The sequence below is a fragment of the Gekko japonicus genome, unplaced genomic scaffold (genome assembly GCF_001447785.1).
Source record: "Gekko japonicus isolate JY-2015 unplaced genomic scaffold, Gekko_japonicus_V1.1 scaffold869, whole genome shotgun sequence".
NCBI classification, from domain to species: domain Eukaryota; kingdom Metazoa; phylum Chordata; class Lepidosauria; order Squamata; family Gekkonidae; genus Gekko; species Gekko japonicus.
In genome coordinates, this window is record NW_015173700.1 from 214,511 (window position 1) to 235,996 (window position 21,486).

Below are 21,486 nucleotides of genomic sequence, written 5' to 3' on the forward strand. Positions count from 1 at the left end.
GGCCCAACCCAACAGTGGCTAGCAGTGGGGCCAGGATGGAGAACCCCCCTCCGTCACTGGTGCTGTTCAACGCCAGGTCTATTAACAACAAAACTACAACCCTTCGGGATTTTGTACAGGAACAACATGTTGACCTGGCGTGTGTGACCGAGACCTGGGCGCGGGAGGGCGAGACGGTAGCTCTCGCCCAGCTTACCCCACCTGGTTTTTCGGTCCTCCACCAGTCGTGGACTAGGGGGCGGGGGGGAGGAGTGGCTATCTTCATTTGGGAGGCTTACTCCTTCAGGGCGCTTCCGTCGGCGGAGGTTGTGGGCATTGAATGTGTCGGTTTGATGCTGGAGGCTGATGAGAGTTTGGCAATCTGGTTGGTGTACCGACCGCCTAACGCACCGGCCAGTAGCCTGTCGTCCCTGCTGGAGGCTGTATCAGGCTGGGTACTGGAGCACCCTAGGCTGATTGTCCTGGGTGACTTCAATGCCCATGCCGAGGACGCGGCCTCCAGCCGGGCTACGGACTTGGTGTTGACCATGGCGGCATTGGGACTATCTCAACTTGTTTCGGCTCCCACGCATCGGGCCGGTCACATGCTCGACTTGATCTTCGCGGCGGGGGTGAAGGTGGACCAGATCACTACAGAGGTAGTGCCATGGTCGGACCACCGGGCCCTGAAGGCCCGTTTGAAGGTTCCACCCCGACCTTGTTTAGGTGGCGAGCGGATTTTTGCTCGCCCATGGCGACAAATGGACCCTTTGCAGCTCCAGATCCGAGGCCCCCTGGTGGCTCGTTGGATGAGCTGGTGGAGGACTAGCATGTCCGGCTCTCCTTGGCCATCGACGAGATCGCTCCCAGGCGCCCTCTCCGCACTCATGTTAGGCAAGCGCCTTGGTATACCCAAGAGTTGCGTGAGCTAAAGCGAGAACTGAGATGGCTAGAGAGACGGTGGCACCGAGCTCACGACGAGGCATCTAGAGCATCTTATAGGACGCTTATGAAAGCCTATGAGATGGCAGTTAAAGCCGCAGAGAGATTTCTATGTGACCACGATTGCATCTGCTAGCTCACACCTGGCCCAATTATTTAGCACAATTCGGTCTTTGACAGCTCTGCCACAGGGCAGGCAAAATGGATATTGGCTGTGAGGCATTTGCGAGCTATTTTGCAGATAAAGTCTCGGTGCTCCGCCGCGATCTCCCCGCCACAATTGAAACAGTGAGCGAACTTGAGGCCCCCTTGCACATCTTTGGTGCCGGGTTTAGAGTGTTTTGACCAACTCAGTCTGGAGGAAGTTGACAGATTGCTCGTATCTGTGCGTCCAACCACATGCGACCTTGATCCATGCCCCTCTTGGCTCATAAAAGAGGGCTGTGGGGGGTTTCGGGGTGCCCTGTGGGAGAATATCAACATGTCCCTCTTGGAGGGACAGTTCCTTGGGGCACTCAAGGAAGCGATGGTCCGCCCCCTCTTGAAAAAGCCATCTCTGGACCTGGCCAAATTGGCCAAATATCGGCCGGTGTCCAATTTGCCCTATTTGGGCAAACTCATCGAGAGGGTGGTGGCGTTACAGCTACAGAGCTTTCTGGAAGATGCTTCTGTCCTCGATCCCTACCAGTCTGGCCATAGGGTCAAATTTGTCCAGGCATATTTGACACATATCAGCGGTCAGATGCTTAGGTGATATGTAGACCAGTAGTAATTACCATGTGGCAATATGTCAGCTTTCTCAGATGCAGCAACAAGGATGATAGCACAGTAGTTCCTTGACATAGTACATCTTATTCTAGGCCCGGATCCAGCCGAGTCTATTCTTTTTCATAAGAACGCAAGAAGAGCCCTGCTGGATCAGACCAGTGGTCCATCTAGTCCAGCACCCTGTCTCACAGTGGCCAACCAGTTCCTCTGGAGGGCCAACAACAGGGCACAGAGGCCGAAGCCTTCCCCTGAGAAGAACATCAGAAGAGCACTGCTGGATCAGATCAGGGGTCCATCTAGTCCAGCCTCCTGTCTCACACAGTGGCCAACCGGTTCCTCTGAAGGGCCAACAACAGGGCCTAGAGAACAAGGGCTTCCCCTGATGTTGCCTCCTGGCATGGCGATTCAGAGGCTGACTGCCTCTGAATGTTTCCCTTAACACAAAAATCAATCCTCAGGCAGCAAGTAGGCATCAATAATTTTTGAATGAGCTAGGATAGCTTTCCTTCTTGCCATTACCAGGGATGCATTTGACCATAAATAAAGCAATGAGTTCAAGGACCTTACTGTTCTTGCTGGATGGATCATTTGATAGGACACCTACATGTTAAACAGTAATTCAGGCAGCCACTGTAGCTGCTCAGTAAGCCCATTACCTTTAATTCCCACATGCCCAGGAATGTGCAGGAGGAAGGCAAGTTTTCCAATTTGCCTCTGCTCACTCCACAGTCAGCAACCTATGACTCTGATTCCAACAGCACCAGCTTAACATTTAGCTTTTGATTTCTACATATATTCAGTCCTTCACTTAAACATTAGTATCCTACCTACTTGCCTGACAAGGGATGTCGAAATGGCTGGCAATACATCTCATCACAGTCAGAAATGGCAGTAACCGATAAATCAAAAGAAGAAATGTTTATGGAAGAAGTGGGCATGGCCATTTGGCCTTCTTAACATCAAAGAGTTCCATGAGAAGGGCGCCACTAGCAGGAAGGCTCTGTCCACGGTAACCAGCCACTTAACCTCAGAAGATTATGGCACCCACAAAGGGGCCTCCCTGATGATCTCAGATTCCACGGGAGGACATGCATTCTTTCAAGTTCTTGGTGTCAGTGTACCATCTATCAAAGCTGTCTGCTTGCTTCCATCAGAGCCAGCAGTGCAAGAGTTCAAGTTAGCAACATGTATCGTATTATTAGACGGTAAAGGAAACAGATATAGACACAGCCAGCACTCATAAAAACAAACTTAGGATTTAACAATGCTTGTTAAAAAAAGTCACAGACCTATGTACACACCTGTTTCTACAGAAGTTCCAGGTAGCCATGCTGGTAAAAATCAAAATCCAAACACAAAAGCCTTGGAATATCTTGGTGCTGGTATAAATCAAAATCCAAACACAAAAGCCTTGGAATATCTTTAAGACCAACTAAAGTGACACAAAGCAGCACATCATCTTCCAAGTCCTCTAAAACTCACCAGGCTGGAAGGTAAGGAAGGGAAGGGAAGAATGGAGACACCTTTCACCACAATGGTTTTTACATTTACAATGGAGGTGACCACTATGTTCACCTTTGTCTTTCCAGAAGATTAGCAGTACCTGCTATGAACTCTACAGGACTTTCCAAACAGGAGCAAAGAAAACTCCTGAAGCACCTCTCCCCTCCCTCTTTAAAAAAAGAAGTTAACATCCAGTTTGATTATGTGTTCTGGAGAAAGCAAGACACTCACACTTTGTATCGTTTTGGTGGGTCTTAAGGAAAGGTATTACGTAGCTTTTGTATAGTCTCAGATCACAGTGAAAGCTGGATGTGAACACAACTGAGTGTGGCCTACAAATCAGAAGAGACAAATGTAGCAATGCACAGAATCCAGTTGTACCCAGGACTCATATTTTCTTCATTGTAACTTCTTACAAAAGTACATGTTGGTTACAAGTGAAATATTCGTCTTTTAATTTTTCCATGCAATACCAACATAACTATGCTATTCATTGTTCAGATAGTCAGATGCAGATGTCCAAGTCATTTTACTGACTAAAACAGCACGTGCCTGGCACAATGGTTCTTATACAAGCCCCAAAGCAACAGAGCTGTGTGGTGATCTATGCATTTGAGAACACAGATAATCTGGACCACCTGTGGAATTTTCAGCTTTCACAATACCTTGAACACCTTTACATATTCTGAGAATTACTTACTGTTTGCTCTTGTTGTCTTGTGTCTCATCTAAGCCATTATGTGCTGGTTCACATGACAATTACTGGAGTTAAAGATAATTAGGGGCTAGTCCCATGTTACCCCATAATGTTCTCCTATGAAAAGATTTGCCCTTTGTTTGCTTTTGTTCTTTTCATTCAAGAACAGACCCAGAGGGCAGCTATTCATCTCACAGAGGGCTTCCTTGCATGGATGTTTTTCTTAGCTATTAAATATCTATATGAAGCTGCTATGAAAGCCTGCCCCACTCCACAGTCCGAGACAGCATATCTATGATACCCAGCTCTTACATTCTGTTAGCTAAGTAGCCAGGTGGTACCCTGAACTGACCATCGACATGACTTTGGCCTCTGACAGAGAACCAGGCAAACTGCAGTGGCAATGGCCAGGAGTCTGAGCAGAGATGTAGTCATTTTCTCAATGAAGGAAGCAAAATAATTTAGAAAAAAAAAGCTGAAGGGAAAGTGATGCATCATTGTTGCTTATTATTTGCATATGCAATCTGTTGAATATTGTAAGAACATAGACGTCCAAAAATGACATGATTTATGACCACAGGAGTGAAATCAAAACATGGGGGGTGTTACGAGTCTAACTGATCTAGCATTTCTTGAAATAGCAGCATTCAGTTTGAAATTTTAAACAAATACAAGCACACAGAACCAACCCTTTTTACAGTCATTCTGCTCGACTGCGTCCCTGAGTTCTACCCTCTTCCAGCGAAGGCAAGAGGGCAGTGGCCCCCTGACCATTTAACAGAGAGGTGTCAGATCCCATGAGCAGGCACACTATCCCCTGGACTTTCCCACCTTCCAGATGAGCCGGGAGGACAGAGCTTATCTGACTGCGGCAGCCAGCCCTTCCACCACAGGATGCTTAGAGCAGTCATGTTAACATAGTCTTCCATCTTGGAAGTGGCTTGGAAAACTTTTGTCGAAAAGCAAATACATAAAAATAAAACAAGATGCTGGTAAGATTCCTGCTTCAAGGACACCTTTCTGGACATTTAACGTTCAATTCCATTCAAACTGGGGGACTGACTGAAAAAGGTATGGAGGTCAGCAACATTAGCCCTCATACTGATGCCCCAAATAAACTCGAAAGCTTCTCCTCTGGGGCATAAACAGCGCTACAGGCTTTGAGCATCTGAGCTGCTTGCTTCCATCCTCCTGCATCGTAACTTGGACTTGAGAAGGCAGCAGCTGAGGTGCTCAAGGAGACACCTGTTCCATAGCCACTGTTGCTTGTTCGCTTTGTGAGGGAAGAATCTGCTTTTTGACCAGATCTCAGCTTTCAAAATAAAAGGTATTTGAGACACATGGGAAGGGGAGCGGGGATTGAGCTATGCCAGGGCTATGAATTTAACCTCCACCCCTCCCCCAGTTGCCTATTCCTACTGTGAAGACGTCATTTTGCAGCATGCGTGTGGCTGTTCCTGCTAAAGCAACATCATTTGGTGTCTAGGGCTTCAGTTTCTGCACATCTCCATGGATACGGATGTTAGCTCAGCAAAAGTCACTCAGTCCTTCAAAATAATTTCTGTTCATTTTGAGATTTGCATACACTTAACCTGTTTTTCATGAGGCCTTCCTCGGATACAGTGAGAGCCCTGAGTATGGCTATAAGATGAAAACATTCAGTCACTTCAGAGCAAAAAAATATATATTTTCCCCCCTTCTCTCCAAATGAGGATAATAGACATAATGCTGTTATATACCCTGGACATGAACCATTTCAGTGATTTGCTATTTAAAATATGCATATTTGGGCCTGTGATATAATGGTGCTCATAACGGTGTTGACAGCATCAACGAGGTGCTCACATTTCATCCACGTCACAACCTTGCAGGTCAGGTCAGAGACAATGGCCTGCTCAAGCCCACCTCAGAAGAAGAAGAAGAGAAGAGAAGAGGTTGGATTTATACCCTGCCCTTCACTCAGAGCCTCAGAGCAGCTTACAAACTCCTTTCCCTTCCCCTCCCTACAACAAACACCCTATGAGGTAGGTGGGGCTGAGAGAGCTCTTTCCAGAACTGTCCTTGAGAGAACAGTTCTGACAGAACCATGGCTTGCCCAAAATCATCCAGCAGCTGCAGGAGTCAAAACTGGTTCTCCCAGATTAGAGTGGAGGACTGGAGAATCAAACCCGGTTCTCCAGATTAGAGTCTGCCACTCTTAACCACTACAACAAACTGGCTCTCAAGCCTGTGATATAGCTTGGAGTTATATGCAAACTAAGCCTTTTTTTTTAATAGCAAAGTAATTTCTTTCCTGAACACAACTGTTAAAATAAGTGACTATGCCATACGTGCCAATGTTCTGAGATATATGTTTAACAGATAACAGCCATTCCCCACAGTGTTTGCTCACCTCCTGTAACTAACAAAACACTCTACAGCTGATGCTTAATCACCCGACTTCAATCCTATGCATTCACCGTGTCAGCCTCTCTCGGGTTTTTTCTGCAGCTGAAAATATTACAACACTAATATTTTAATGGAATATACAAAGTTTGTGTGTGTGTGTGTGTGTGTGTGTTCAGTGCCCTCAAGTCTCCTTTGACTCACCGCAACCCTGTAAATTAATGTCCTATCATCAATAACCTTGCTCAGGTCTTGCGAATAAGGGCTGCTTACACAAAGTTTATACACAGTCAGATCAGTGGTCCCATGTAACCCGTTCTGTACTATCTATTCTGACAATACTATTCTAGTACGAACAGTCTATTCTGAACAGCAGTGTTTCTCTAGGGTGACAGGCAGAGGTCTTTTGCAGTCCTGTTATTCAAGATCCTTTAACTGGAGAAACCATGGACTGAATTTAAGGCTTTCTACAAGCCAAGCATATGCTCCATCACTGGGCACAATGTCTCCATCTGTGTCTGGAATAGATCATGATTCACTGTAGGTAAGAAAATCTTCAGAAAATGAGTTGAATTAGGATCTGATGAATCATGAAATCTGGATACACATTGGAGCCAAGCTCCATCACTTTCACCACACAAACAAACAGCATAGCTTTAGCTGCTTGTTTCCATGTCAAATATCAGCCTTATTTGTTGGCTTCAAATCCCATTTCTCAGACAGACCTCCTACTATTATGCTCATAAGACACAACGTTACTTTTACAAGAACGCTTTTAATTTAAATACTGAAATAATAAATGGATACGCCAGTAACGTATGGGCGGAGAACGAGAACGGGGGGGGGGGGGGGGAGAAGTTCCTGAAAACACAAACTCGGACACAAAATATGCAAAATAAAAGAGAAAGGAAGTAGAAAAGGGTGAGTCTGAGCTGAGCCAGGTGCAGTTGTGTGATTGGGCCATTGCCTGCCTCCCACTCTCTCAGCCCCTTACGGTGTTGCTTTTCTCTCCCTCACATCCCGATGACAAAATTTTTACATAAGACAACACCAAACAGTAGTGAAAGAAAGTATGAGTTAATTATTTCTGGGCAAGTCTGAACTACTTCTTTTAAGCTGCTTATTCAGTGACAGTTCCCATCTTCGGTTCTTTCTGTTCCTGACCAATACTATTAACAACAATGCTTTTTGAAGAGCAGTCCGAGGAACCCAGGACCTTCTCAGAAGCTGATCGGAGGTTTCTCAATGGGAAGATCAGAAAGTGCAGGCAAGGATCTTTGAAAGCCGCCTGAACATCACTGCAAAGCCCTGGACTGTGCAGCCACAGGTAAATGTAGTGTGCGTTCTAGGCCAGCCACACAGTTCATAAGGGCAACAACCAAGTCCTAAAGGCCTGGCCAGCACAGGGTTGAGATGAGGGTGTGCATTATAGATCCCTTCCCAAACAAACTTAACAGAAAGAGTTCTCTGAAGGCAGAAAGTTTGACAAACAGATACAGAGTGTTAGCACAGAAGCACAGATAAGGCATCTGATTAATGTGCAACGAAGGTCTACAGGCGAGCAATACAAATATCTTGGTTGGAACTATCTCCCATTATGTCTTCTCAAGATGTGTATATCAAGACTAAAAGGGACTATATATTTTTTTAAAGGACATTGGCATATATATTGATAAGAGAAGATGACGTACTGTTTGCTGAATCCTATCAGGCTGAGCATCTGACAAGTCTGGGAAGGTGATGCAGTAGGTGCAAAGTTTATAACTAACGAAGTAAATACATGACAGTCAAAATCCATTTTTAAAACTCAAAACACCTACAAGGAGGTTCTACAGTCAATGTCTACCATATACAGAAGTATGGAAAAATAATGCACGTATCCATGTGGAACTATATGGTCATCATAAGTGAGCAACCACGTCTGTCTTGCTCCCTTCTCATGAAAAAAGGATTTGAGTGTTTAAAGAGGGAAGAAAGTCTACTAGGATAAGATACCACTTGCCATTTTGATTTAGGTGCCAAGTAGGGGGTATGCATTCAGCATAAACCAAGCCAAAAAAAACCCCCTGGTAAATACCTTACCGGTATTTTTTTAAGGCAGTTGTTGATGGGGTTTAATTTCGGTTATCTGAAATGGCCAAGCCCAGAAAATCCCGAAAATATTTGGGATTTTTGGGACCACCAGATAGCCAAACTTAAAGGGATTTAAAGGGACCGCAGTCCCTTTAAACACCTTCTCCAAGCCATGCGACTCCACTGCAAGTGAATTCCGAAGGCATTTAAAGGGCTCGGCAGTCCCTTTAAATGCCTTCCAGGTGAACGCACTGGTTGGAAGTGTTTAAAGGGACTGTGAGCCCTTTAAACACCTTCAGAGTTCATTTGCCATGGAGTTGCACAGCTTGGAGAAGGCATTTAAAGGGACCATGACCCCTTTAAATGCCTTTCCCCCCTCTACTGAAAGCAGTGGAGGATGGGGGCACCTTCTTTGGGGGCCCATAGAATTGAACCCCCTGGCCCAATCTTTTTGAGAATTGGAGGTTTTTTTGAAGAGAGGCACCAGCAACTATGCTGCAAATTTAATGCCTCTACCTCAAAAAACAGCCCCCACCCCACCCCAGATACCCCCTGATCGATTCTCCATTAAACCCTATGAGGATCACTGACTATAAAGGTCCCCATAAAGTATAATGGAGCCAAAAAAAATTCAGGTTTCCTGAATATTTACCAAATCTGAATACCATACCGGTATTGGAATGGGAATATTGGGAAATACCGATATTTTTCAGGTTTAATATACTCAAACCTGAAAAATACCAGGTTGTTTTTTCTTTTTTGCAAACCCCTAGTGCCAAGTCATACCGTTTGAAAAACACCAAATTGCCATTCAAGATTAAGTGGAATTGAAGTGCTTGCTCATTTTGTCAAAACAATCAGATGCAAGCTTTCAAAGTGCAAGCCTGAGGAACACAACCATCCTACATGATTCCTAAGGGGACTCTGCAATACAACAGAAATCCAGGAGTCGCCACTCATTGACCCAGTAGGAGACTGCCAATTGTGTCTTATTGCCTGAGAATGGTCAACCTGGCCTCTATGAATCAAGGCTACAATTACAGTTGAGCTGCAAAGTTACTAGGAAAAAAATGAGATGATTGCAAGAGATGTTCTCAATGGCCTGAAGAAACAGGCTGTCTGGGCTCATCTGATCTGAACGTCATACTTTCCATATTATAGAGATCAGACCTTAGTAAACAAGCTGCTTTACTGTAGGAAGACAGCTTACCTAAGTTGTGTCGCTTTGCCTTCGCGTGCTCGTGAATGTGTTTCTTTGTAAAACAGCCAAAGAAGACACAGTACAGGCAAGAATGAAGTCTGTTCAGATGGGCACCACACATGTGACAGATGCACGACTTTGCCTGCAACGTAAAGGAAAGATGCTCGTTACAAACAGCCAATACCTCTGGGTTACAGTCTTGCATTAGGAAAAATTCACCTTGTTTCTGCCTTTAAAAGTGAGCCACACTGAAAACTACAGCGAAGTTTCCTACTCAACTTTGCATCATTCTCCACGATACAGCACATTTCCAAGCTTGTTCTTCCTCCTACCCAACTCTTGTTTGTAGTACTTGAATAAATCCAAATAATTACCAACTATACTAATTTAACTATACTATTATTTTAGGATAACATACAGCCCCCGTCAGATCACTGTTTCATTGGCCACCCAAACAAATAATAATAATAATAATAATAAACTTTATTGTCATTGTACATAGTACAACGAAATTAAGGTGCAATCATTCGGTGATCTACAAGCATACTCATATACACTCACACAACCATCCCGAAGGCAGCAGTTCAAACAGGGAGTGTTCAGGGTGTGACAAATCCTGCAAAATGTTCTTTGCTTTTTTCAAGCATCGAGAACTATACAATTCCTCCATGAGTGGGAGAGGACAGCCAATAATCTTCTGGGCTGTGATGATAACTCTCTGGAGTGCTTTCCTCTCCACAGCCGTACAACTGGCAAACCAGACACAGACGCAGTATGTTAAAATGCTCTCTATTGAGCAGCGATAGAAAGACATCAGTATTTTCTCACTCAAGTTATTTTTCTTTAAAAGTCTGAGGAAAAAAAGCCTCTGCTGGGCCTTCTTCACCAGAGCAGTGGTGTTAGTGCTCCAAGTCAAGTTCTGCTCAATAATCACTCCCAAAAACTTAAAAGTAGCCACCCTCTCCACACGTTCTCCACCAATAAACAGTGGCTGAATGTCCGTTTTGTTCCTCCTATAGTCCACTACCAATTCCTTGGTCTTGGTGGTGTTGAGGATCAAATTATTTTCCCTGCACCAAACACAAAGCCGTTCCACCTCGTCCCGATAAGCAGACTCATCATTCCCAGAGATGAGCCCCACCACAGTGGTGTCATCAGCAAACTTGATGATGGTGTTACTGGGGTGGGTGGGGGTACAATCCTGTGTGTAGAGGGTATAGAGCAAGGGGCTCAATACACAGCCTTGTGGAGAACCGGTATTAAGGGTAAGGGCTGTGGACATATAGGACCCTACTCTAACCCTCTGGGGGCGGGCTGTCAAAAAGTTCAAAATCCAGAAACATATGGAGCTGGAGAGTCCAAGGCCCTCCAATTTGGACACTAATCTATCTGGGAGGATGGTATTAAAGGCAGAACTAAAATCCACAAACAACAGCCTCACATAACTCCCCGGCTGCTCCAGATGTGACAGAGCAGTATGCAGAGTAGTGTTGATGGCATCCTCTGTGGATCTGTTTGCCTTATAGCCAATCTGAAGAAGGTTCTCTCAAGCCACAGAGATGTTAATGTGCAGAAAAGCATGATATACAATAGTAAGATGAAATTCTTTTCTGCTTTGTCCATTTAACAAGGAAAGTGAAACAGATCTGCTCAAATTTTAAGGCTGCATCCTTTTCAAGTGAATAAGCTACAGGCTTTCTGGGCTCCACTCAAATGCCAAGTTCATCTGATCAATAAATCATCAGGGAAACATTCGATCAGTTTAATCCAAGCCTTGAGTACACAAATATGAATTTAAGTTGAAAGCACCTCCATACACCTAGTATTATGAAAACTCATATTTCATGTAAGTCTGACAAATAAAACAAATTAACCTAGAATTTTACAACACCTTAATACCAGAAACACATGCAAAGCAACAATTTCCATGGCAAATAAGAATGCTGACTTAGAAACAGAACACAGAGATCATTTTATGGCCATACATTCATTTCAATATTATGCAGTCTGTAGACAGTTACAATAAGCAGAAAATGAACAGGAGGCAGCTTAAATTTTAAGTATGCTTTGGATGTTTGAGGATGATCAACAATAGATCATAAATACAATATGGCTTTTTTTCCCCCCCCCCCCGCATCAGAGACTGACCCTGCAAATTTCGGCATGAAAAAGAGGTGATTTACCCATGTATGTGCTACAGCAAACTATCTTGGGTGAAGCAAAACAAGTCGAAAGCTCATTAATACTTGTAATTAGAAAATGATTCTTCATTATGATTTGGAAACTGCTGAAATGGATAAACTGATAAAGACTGTCATCATACAGCCTGTTTAACTTTAAAACGAAGTGGACTCCTTCTACTCTTAATGCAAGCATGAAAGGCTGGAAAGACCTCCCGGCACACCATTTGATAATTTTTTAAAAGCCAGTAACTCCAATTTACACTGAATGACAGCAATACATGCTCTCCCCCCTCCCAACAAGTAAAGTGTCAGTAACAATGGCTCTGTGGGAATTAACAAGCAGCGACTCTGCACAGAAGTACATGCATATACTCCATGAAGCTTGTAATGGCCAAGACAGTGATTTTTCTCACCATTGCAACTTTGGCCAAATATGATTTCAGGTTTCCCCCCACAAGTGAACAGCTGCCATTTATTTCCACAGAAAAAAAGTTTAAAAGGTGCATCTGGAGACAGCAGTAGGGTGGAAGCTAATTCTTCTGGCTCCAATGTCTAGGATGCTTCAGGATTAATTCCTCCCCCCCCCCCATATCATAGGCCATTTACCTAGAGAACTCAACAAAAGGCTGCAAGAACTGAGCCCACCACCATTTACAGATCTTTTCCCCGGATTCCGTTTCTTCATGAGATGCTACACAGTGAAACACCACTGGAAACTGGATTTATTAATATATACTGGTAATCTCTTATTCCGTAGTATGTATATAATCCACTGAAAAGCCTTAGAGTCCCACCTTCTCTTCCATTTGGCAGGATTCCACGAAAGCCAGATGTTAACAATTTAACTTTTTACTCTGGCTTGGACATTTGGATTTTAGAAACGTTATGGGGTATTAAAGACAGGCGTGAAGCTTACCACCACTTACAAACTTAGGTAATTTATACCTAGATTTGATTTGTGCATCTCACACAAATCAAGTTTCCAAAGGAACACAAAATCTAGTTAACAGATCCACTTATGACCCCCAAAAAACATCTGCTTTAAAGATTTTTAAATATGAACGAAACTCTGACAATTATCTACACACATGATGAAAATCTTATGACAAATTGATGTGTAATTGTGGCTCTGGGGCTGACACAAGCAATATATGTGCAGCTTCTATGATGGAGAGTGCTGATGTGACAACAGTTCTAACTACTGGCAATTTAGTTCCTTGTTCAGTTGTAGAAGCTTCTTATCCAATTAAAGATGATACACTAAGTCATTCTAAAAACTACTCCTTTGTTAACGGTAGTCACAAAAAAGCTATATAAAAAGTTTCTTTTTGATACTCTTAGATTTCAGATGTACCAAAATAAGTTACAAGTATCAGGGTAGGAGAAGAACTTCTCAAGTAGAGACCGTGGGTAGGAATGGACAAAACACAGTGTTAAGGTCCCAGAGAGAATTTACTAAGAATTCCCCACAAAGAATATTCCTTGATCATATGCAAAAGTTCTATTGTCCACAGCATTTGTATGTAAATTTGAACATTCAAGAACATTCTGTGATGTCACAGCAGCTGTTCAGTAGCTATGGAGAGACTGACAAGACAAGCGGGCAGGCAATTACCATTTGTCCTGATAGGCCATTTCTCAGCCTTGCAGAAAAGTACAATTTTTAAAAAAGCACTAGCCCACAAACAATTGTGTCATAGGGTACACTGAAATGTGGGTCAGGCAAGCTATTTGCTCAGAAGAATCATTACTTGTTAAGACACAGCTACCTTGAAATCCTAATGGCAACTACCATTCTTTTCACAAAATTGTGACTGATCAAAAATCTCAAGTTGGCCAGAAAGAAGTCACACGGAAGGCGGACAGCCAGAAGCCCCTTGCGAATCATTAGTTGGGAGTTTTAAAAACTATTTACCAACATTCAGCTTCACAATACTCAGAGGTTTTAAGGAAATGCCACAGAACTGCAACAGAGCACTTAAAACTGAACTCCTAACAGCCCCAACTATACACAATCAACAATGCAGTTTACTTCTTTACCCCTTAGATGGGATACAACCAAAAAACCATTTATACGATTCAGTGTACCTAAACAGCACTGGTCACATCATCAGAACAGCAACCACTCACATAAACTCCCTGGAACAACCAGGGATCCTTCAGACACTATGAGAAGAAGAATTGGTTTTTATACTGCACTTTTCTTTACCCTAAGGAGTCTCAAAAGAGTCTACAATCGCCTTCCCTTCTTCTCCCAACAGACATCCTGTGAGGTAGGTGGGGCTGAGAGTCCTGAGGGAACAGTGACTGGCCCAAGGCCACCCAGCAGACTTCATGCCAAGAGGTGGGAAATCAAACCTGGCTCTCCAGATTAGAGGCTGCCACTCTTTCTTTTTTTTTTTTTTGAAGATCATTACATCAGCTTATATAAGTGTTAGTCTAAAATGCTTACATTACATTGAACATAGTCGATTAAGCTAAATTATTTATCTTTTTAACCATTTTTAACTGTTTAAAGAAAACCCCAAGAGCATCATTTATATCACATGTTTTAAGGCACCATTCAGAATCCTTCAGCCTTCACTTTGCTTTATCTTTTCTAATCCTCAATTAGTATTCTCGTTTAGGGGCAGCCGCCCCCTTTTCTGAAGCTGAATCCTCGCCGGAAGACAGAGTCCAGTTCACCGCTAGATTTGCTGTCATCTTCTTCTTTAGCGTCCTCAGCTGGTTCTCCCAGTTGCAATCTCAGGAACTCACGTGCTTTGGAAACAGAGTCAATTTTTTTCTTTTTTGTCCTGCAGTTTGAAAATGATGCCTTCTGGGGTTAACCATCTGTAGGAAATGCTGTTTGTTTGTTAAAAAAGGATTAAATCTTTGTACTTTTTCCTCTTCTTCCTTATTTCAAATGGGATGTCTTTTAAAATCCTGATTGTGTTGCCTCCAATTTTCAAGCGTGTTCCTGTAGTTGCTTTCAGGATTGAATCTCTCACGTGTCTCTTCGAGAATCTAACTACTATCTCGCCAGACAGTTTATTTTTCTTGATATAGACGAAATAGGCCCTATAGACCACATCCATTTAGCTTATAAGGTATTCTGCTTTTAAATCTGTAACTGGAGCTAATGCATCGCTCAAAAATTGTTTTAGATTCTCATCTTTAGATTCAGGGACCCCTTGGAACCGGAGGACCAGGTTAGCTTTCTCCATTTGAGGCTGCCACTCTTAACCAACCACTACACCACACTAGCCACCCAAGACCAAACAGGAATGGAAAGCTTAGTTTTCAACAACTTTTACTGAACTTACCTTTACAGATGTGCTATATGATAGTCCATTTGAAAAAGTAAATACTTTGAAAAGTTTGCCAAGGAGACCATGATAAATTCGGCGTTAAACTGTGCTTTTATGTGTGTGTTTTTTTTGTTTTTTTTTGCATTTGGAATTTTAAGTCAACTAAGAAATTTATTTCTGGATTTTAAAAAAAATCCCCAATGTTACAAATGAGGCAGCAAGCACAGTATGCCATTCTACATACAGAAGATGTTAACGTTAAGGCAAATGATACACGAGGGGGATCATTCTTTCACTTGAAGGAGTTGGAGACTCATTTTCTCCTACATGTTTGCCTTTTCCTTTTTTAACCATATTCACAAGCATACCAGGAACACAATGGAGGAATGGAAGTAGCAGCAATAAGATTATGCTTGGTTTAGGTATTCCAGACGACTCATAGTCAGAGCTGTGGGCATTCATAAATTCTGTGCAAGCACAGCAATATCACAGAATCCAACAACTTTCCTGGGAATGCAGGCTTTTTGGTGGTGGTGGGGAACAAATACCAGCGAATACCAATACTTCAACTGGTATTGACTACCAATGCTTCAAATGTAACATTGTTAGTTATGGTTGGTAACAGCTTTGTTTGTATCTTGACCTTCCTATTGGATATGTTGATTTGTACACAAAATGTTAATAAAATTTATTTTAAAACCAATGCTTCAAATGTGTGGAGAATATCTAGCAGCTCTGAGAAGCCAGAATGGGTTGAATGAGAATCCTAGTAATCCTTATGGTGAAGGTTCACTGCCCTGCATGGTTCTCTGACCATCCCCAGGAGTAGCAGAAGCAAATGCATGTAAAGATGCAAACTGGTTCACTGGTTCCAATGTGCACCACCAGAAACTGCCACACGGTGAATTGTGTAGAGAAGGTAGTGAAAACAGATCAATGGTCCTATGCCCTCTCTGAAGAGCTGCTACATTTGCAAGATTAGAAACTCACTCTAAAGTGGTCCAATTCCTTAGTGAACTTTAGTTCCGCTACCACTGAAAAATATACTAAAATATTTTAAAAAACCAAAAAGGCATACAAAGAAAATGCACTCCAAGGCTATGTTTCTTACACTATTTATTTTTAAAAATCCCACAGCCTAATATACAGTCACAGAGGGAGTATAATGAGGAGATATGTTATTTGAAATACTTGTTTGCATCAACACAAATGTACCAGATTTACCTTAGAGGAAAAACCAGTCATCTTTAGTACAGGCTCAAATTTCACAATTAACTCTCATGGGTACAAAAATTACTCCAGTGCACTGGGAACTATGAACATATTGTTTAAAAGGTTCAATAAAACCAACTCCTCTAGGAATGATTTGAGTGAAGAACCCCTGACACTGCATGAACATATGTGTAAATAATGGCTAGGTAGCTGGGTCCCTGGGTACCCAAAGAGGAACTTCTCTCTTCAACAGATGAGAGAAAGATGGAAAACAGTTTCGAATTCCAAGTTACTCTCCTTTCAGAACCTTGCTTAAGGAATATATACAACATACATGCGTATATATATATATATTCTCATTCAGTGTAGTGATTTTATCAGTTTGCTGCAATGCACCACTGCAGTAGCCAATTCCACATGAGAACAAAATGATTGCCAATGCCGCAGTAGTGTGTTCTAAGATAGAGTATAAAAATCTATTACTTTACCTCATCATTACCCTGTGTCAGCAAATCGTGAAAATGTTTTTAAACATCTTATTAGGTAATGCATTGATCTAATCTTCAGAGACGCATGACTTGAGAAGTAATGCAGTCGGTAAGTGAAGTGGCCATGCCTACCTGACACTGTGCAGAGCATTTTATTTCATGCTGCCCATGAGGCTAAGATGTTATTTGTAAGGCAAGATGACACAACAGTTTTTTAAAATACTCTTAGTAGGGATGGCAGGGATTGGGGCAGCAAAAGAAAAAAGGTATACTCTTGAGAAGACTGCTATGCTTCTTCAACAGAAATACTCCAAGCAGTATTAATAGAAAAAGAGAAACTTATGGGAAATGTAGATCAGTGCTATAGCAGCTCATCGGATCTTTAGACTGTGACTTCTGGGGGCTTTTTGTGTGTTTTTTAAAGGGACTCTAGGCCATTTGTAGACAACATGGATTTAATTACAACTTGTTTTAATTCTGACAAGAAGGAAAAGGCAGCTATAATACAGATGCTCTACAAAATATCTACAATAAGGAAAAAATTAGAGTGGGAGGATGTCAATGCCTTCCCTCTAAGCTTGTGCCAAGTAGATTATTGGCTTACAAGCACATATAGGCCTCCTAGTTTCCCGTTCCTTAAAATGTCACATGGAGCTACACAATTCTTCCAGCATGTACTTGGAGCTAAGGACACCTCTTCTGTACAGGACCTATTAATGTACAGGACAGTGACAAATAATGTTCAGAAGTGTCCAAGTTTGACACCCCTGAGTTCTGAACTTGCTGACGACCCCCCCCCTGCCCCCACAAATGGAACACAGAAGTCCAATGGCTTCACTTTTTGAAGAGCAGCTTGCAGTCCTAGATGTATGAATCCAAGAAGCCTCAGGAGCAAAACACACAATTAGCAGCCTTCTAGGATATAATTTTTATAGGTTGCCTTGAGAACCTTTTCAAACTTTAAAGATACTCAGATTTTAAATAAATAAACCTGTTGCTGGACTGTACCTCCTCCAACATGATCTTCTAGGTTCAAACATTAATAGAACCATGTACAGAGGAGTCTGGTGTAAAAATGCAACCACACTACCCTATAACAATAACAAATGGTAGTAAGTTTAATAAACCGGAGTGAATGATCATTACATTTAGGTCCACTTTCAAACTTGACACCTACATTTGCAGTTGAACAACAAAAAAATGGTCATCGGTGAGTGCCAGAACAGAAGATCAAAATGTAGAACCTGCGGAGCCCCTTGAGCAGAATTTAAAAAAAAAAAATTCCTGATACAATCGAATTGGGGTTTACATTAAGAATCAACAAACAAGAATTTGTAAATGCTCCCAGACTAACAAGAGTTTACATATCAGTTTCTGTCTCGTTTATTACAACACTGCCAGCACCAAAAGGATACAAACATCATGGCAAATGTTCAGATGAAGCACAACAGATAAACAGAAGCAGCAAGGAATACTTTCACAGAAAGTCTCAACAACAAGGACTTTAGATAAGAATATTAACCAGGAAGAGTCCCTGGGAAGCAACACCATTTCTGAGTGGCAGAAGAAAGAGGGCACATGAGGAACCATACATAGGGAAAGCAACACGTACTTGATGGAGGTATTTCACCATCAAGCACTACTTAGTTTTAACTACATTTTCCTTCTAAAGTAAGGTTTCCCTTGCTCGAAAGCCAGTCGAATCCGACTGTAGGGTTGTGGTGCTCATCTCCATTTCCAAGCCAAAGAGCCAGTGCTGTTTCTGTGGTCATGTGGCTGGCATGACTAAACGCCAAGGCACGCGGAACGCTGTTACCTTCCCACCGAAGCGGTATCTATTTATCTACTTGCAATTTCTTGCTTTTGAACTACTAGGTTGGCAGGAGCTGGGGCCAGAGACGGGAGCTCACTCCGTCATGCGGCACTCGGGTCTCGAACTGCTGAACTACTGACCTTCCAGCCTGCAGTTCAGCGTCTTAACCACTTGAGCCACCACAGCTCCTTCTAAAGTAAGGGTACAGTCAAAATAATGAACAAGTCAACGGAAAACCATTCCAGCTATCTAGAACTTAGATCAGACACAGCATTTTTGTTAATTTACAGGACAGCACAAACTCTTATATGGAGTTGCCCACTCCATAGGAAAATTCAAACAGTGGCAAAATGCTTATGCAAATACAATAAAAGGTTTTTTTTAATATATATCAGTTCACATCCCACTAGTATTATTTCTACATTTTCTCTTCTACTAGGCTGATTACATAATGCCTCCCCCAGAAATTAGTAGATTATAGTGTTTGGTTTCATTTATGGACATGGTGCATTAAATGACAAAGCACTGCTTACTTAACACAAAACAAAAACATAAGACTCCCCAACAGCCAGCTGGGCTTACTAAGAAGATCTCTCAGCAAGATGCATTTTATGCAGCAATAGGATTCTTAATCTCTATGTTCCCAAAGGGCAAAACAACAAAAGTTTTGCAGCCAAAAAAAGCCCCCAATACCAATGAATGAGCCAAAACATGCATTACTTTCTTTCACATATGCTAATTTGAAATGGAGACATTTCCACAAAGGAGCAGGTTTGAATTTCACTTTTACTGCTTTCCAATACAAAGCACACAAGCTCGGTTCACTGATCCAGATACCATTGTTTAAATCACATTTCTCTCTTACCCGTTTCACCAAGAAGCATACGGCAGCTCATCAAACCCCAACAGCCACCCCACAAGATAGATTAGGATCTGACATGGTAACTGGTATAGCTCACCCACTGAGTATAACACACCCTAGGATTTCAACCCAGCTCCCCTCATATCAAATTCAATCATCTTTTAAGGATCAGCAGCCAGAGGACCCTGGGCCAACCCTGCCTGGGTTAATACAAGAGACACCACTCATCATCACCTATTGCAAAAGCAGTGTATGCAGAGGAAGTGCTAGTAGTTTGCTTTGGAGGAAGTAGGCAGGAAAAGAGTGAGCTCCTTCTCCTCAAAAATAGCTGATCATAGCCTGTCCACTACACTGCACAGATTCTTTTTTTCCCCCAATCCCCCTGGGGAGAGGTTTTTATTGAATTTTTTTTCAGACTACAAAACTACAACAGAAAATATGGGAAAGGGAACTACATCTAGGGAAAAAATAAAAAAGACCCACAACTAACTAAAAACCCAAGAGTAGGAGATCAATACATCAGCTTAACACCATGCTATTTTCAAAAAGCTACTAATAATACAATGAATTTAGTCAGTTATGCTAGATTAATTATCGTTTAACCATCCCTTTAACTGTTTAAAGAAATTCCCAGAGCATCCCCAAGTTATTTAAACATTTTTTCAGGCACAAATCAGAGTCCTTCAGCCCTTATTTATTCTTATCTTTTCTAATCCTCAATTTATATGAGCTTTGGGGGGCAGCCGCCCCCTTTTCAGAGAGTGAGTCCTCATCCGAAGACCCCGAGCCCAACTCGCCATCAGATTTGCTTTCTTTTTCCTCCCCTTTGCCCTTTTCTGGTTCCCCTAGCTGTGTCCGCAGAAATTCATGTGCTTTAAAAACAGAGTCAATCTTTTCTTTTTTATTGTTGAGCTTGAAAATGACGCCTTCTGGGGTTAACCACCTGTAACTGATGCCATTTGTTTGTAAGAAAAGGATTAATTCTTTATAGTTCTTTCTCTTCTGTTTTCTGTCAAATTGAATGTTTTTTAAAATCCTGATATTATTGCCCCCAATTTTCAAGGGTGTTCTCGAAGTTGCTTTCAAAATAGCATCTCTCACATGTCTCTTCAAGAATCTGACCACTATTTCCCCAGGCAGATTATTTTTCTTGATGTACGATGAATAGGACCTGTGGACCACATCCATCTCGCTGCAAAGGTATTCCGCTGTTAAATCTGTCATTGGGGCTATTGCTTCACTCAGCCGTTGCTTCAGATTCTCTCCTTCAATTTCCCGGACCCCTTGAAACCGTAGGACCAAATTTGCTTTATCCATTTGTAGCTGTAAAAGCTTTGACTCTTCCATAGCTTGCTTCATTTCCATCTTTTGCACCTTTTTCTTAACTTTTTTAGTAGTGACGTCCATTTCCTTCACCTTCTCTCCCATTTGCTCTGTTGCTTTTAACGATTGAATCAGTTGCATCTGTGTCAGCAAGCTGCCATTCTGTTTTCTGTGACCTCTGTGTACATATCCTTACCCTGTTGCACCTGGCTTGTTTCTACTATCCTGCTTCTGTGCTGGAATGCATAAGATAACTACTGGTGGATGTTCGATTTCAACAGCTTCTCTTTCTCCGGTTTCTTCCCCGCCATCTTTTTGGATTTGTTTACTTTTCAAAAAAGTTGCTAAAGGCTCTGATATTTGCCTGAACGCTTTTCCACACTCTGGTAAGTCTCTTAAAACAGCTTTAGTCGCTTATTTTTCCACTCCCCCCTCTTTCCTTCCGTGTTTGGGAGGGACCTTCTATGCGTTTGGGAGGGACCCCTCCCCCCTCTCCCGCTCGCTTTCCCATCGCTCTTTAGGGGGGGCAGCTTCTTTTTATATCTTCATGCTCGCTTCAACCCGACTCACAGTTCGTTATTGGCCATTCGGCCTCACTCGTCATCATTTATTTCGCCCGATCTCCAACACTTGTCCCGGTCAGCAGCACTCATACCATGCAGTCACTCAGCGGCAGGACCTTCAGGGCAGAGGGGCGCCTCAATTCTCTGGCTTTTGGCCACTGGTTACCCCTCAAAAGCCCCCTGGCTGGGAGCCTTTTACCAAGG

At 42.5% G+C, this 21,486-nt stretch overlaps 1 protein-coding gene across 2 annotated transcripts in view; it reads right to left on the reverse strand.

The window, feature by feature from the left end:
• Positions 1-21,486, reverse strand: part of USP22 (ubiquitin specific peptidase 22) — a 166,746-nt gene that overhangs the window by 113,463 nt on the left and 31,797 nt on the right. For both annotated transcript variants that reach the window (XM_015423233.1, XM_015423231.1), the window contains exon 2: positions 9,558-9,690. In XM_015423233.1, the coding sequence (XP_015278719.1) occupies positions 9,558-9,690 (133 nt within the window). The remainder of the gene's footprint in view (positions 1-9,557; positions 9,691-21,486) is intronic.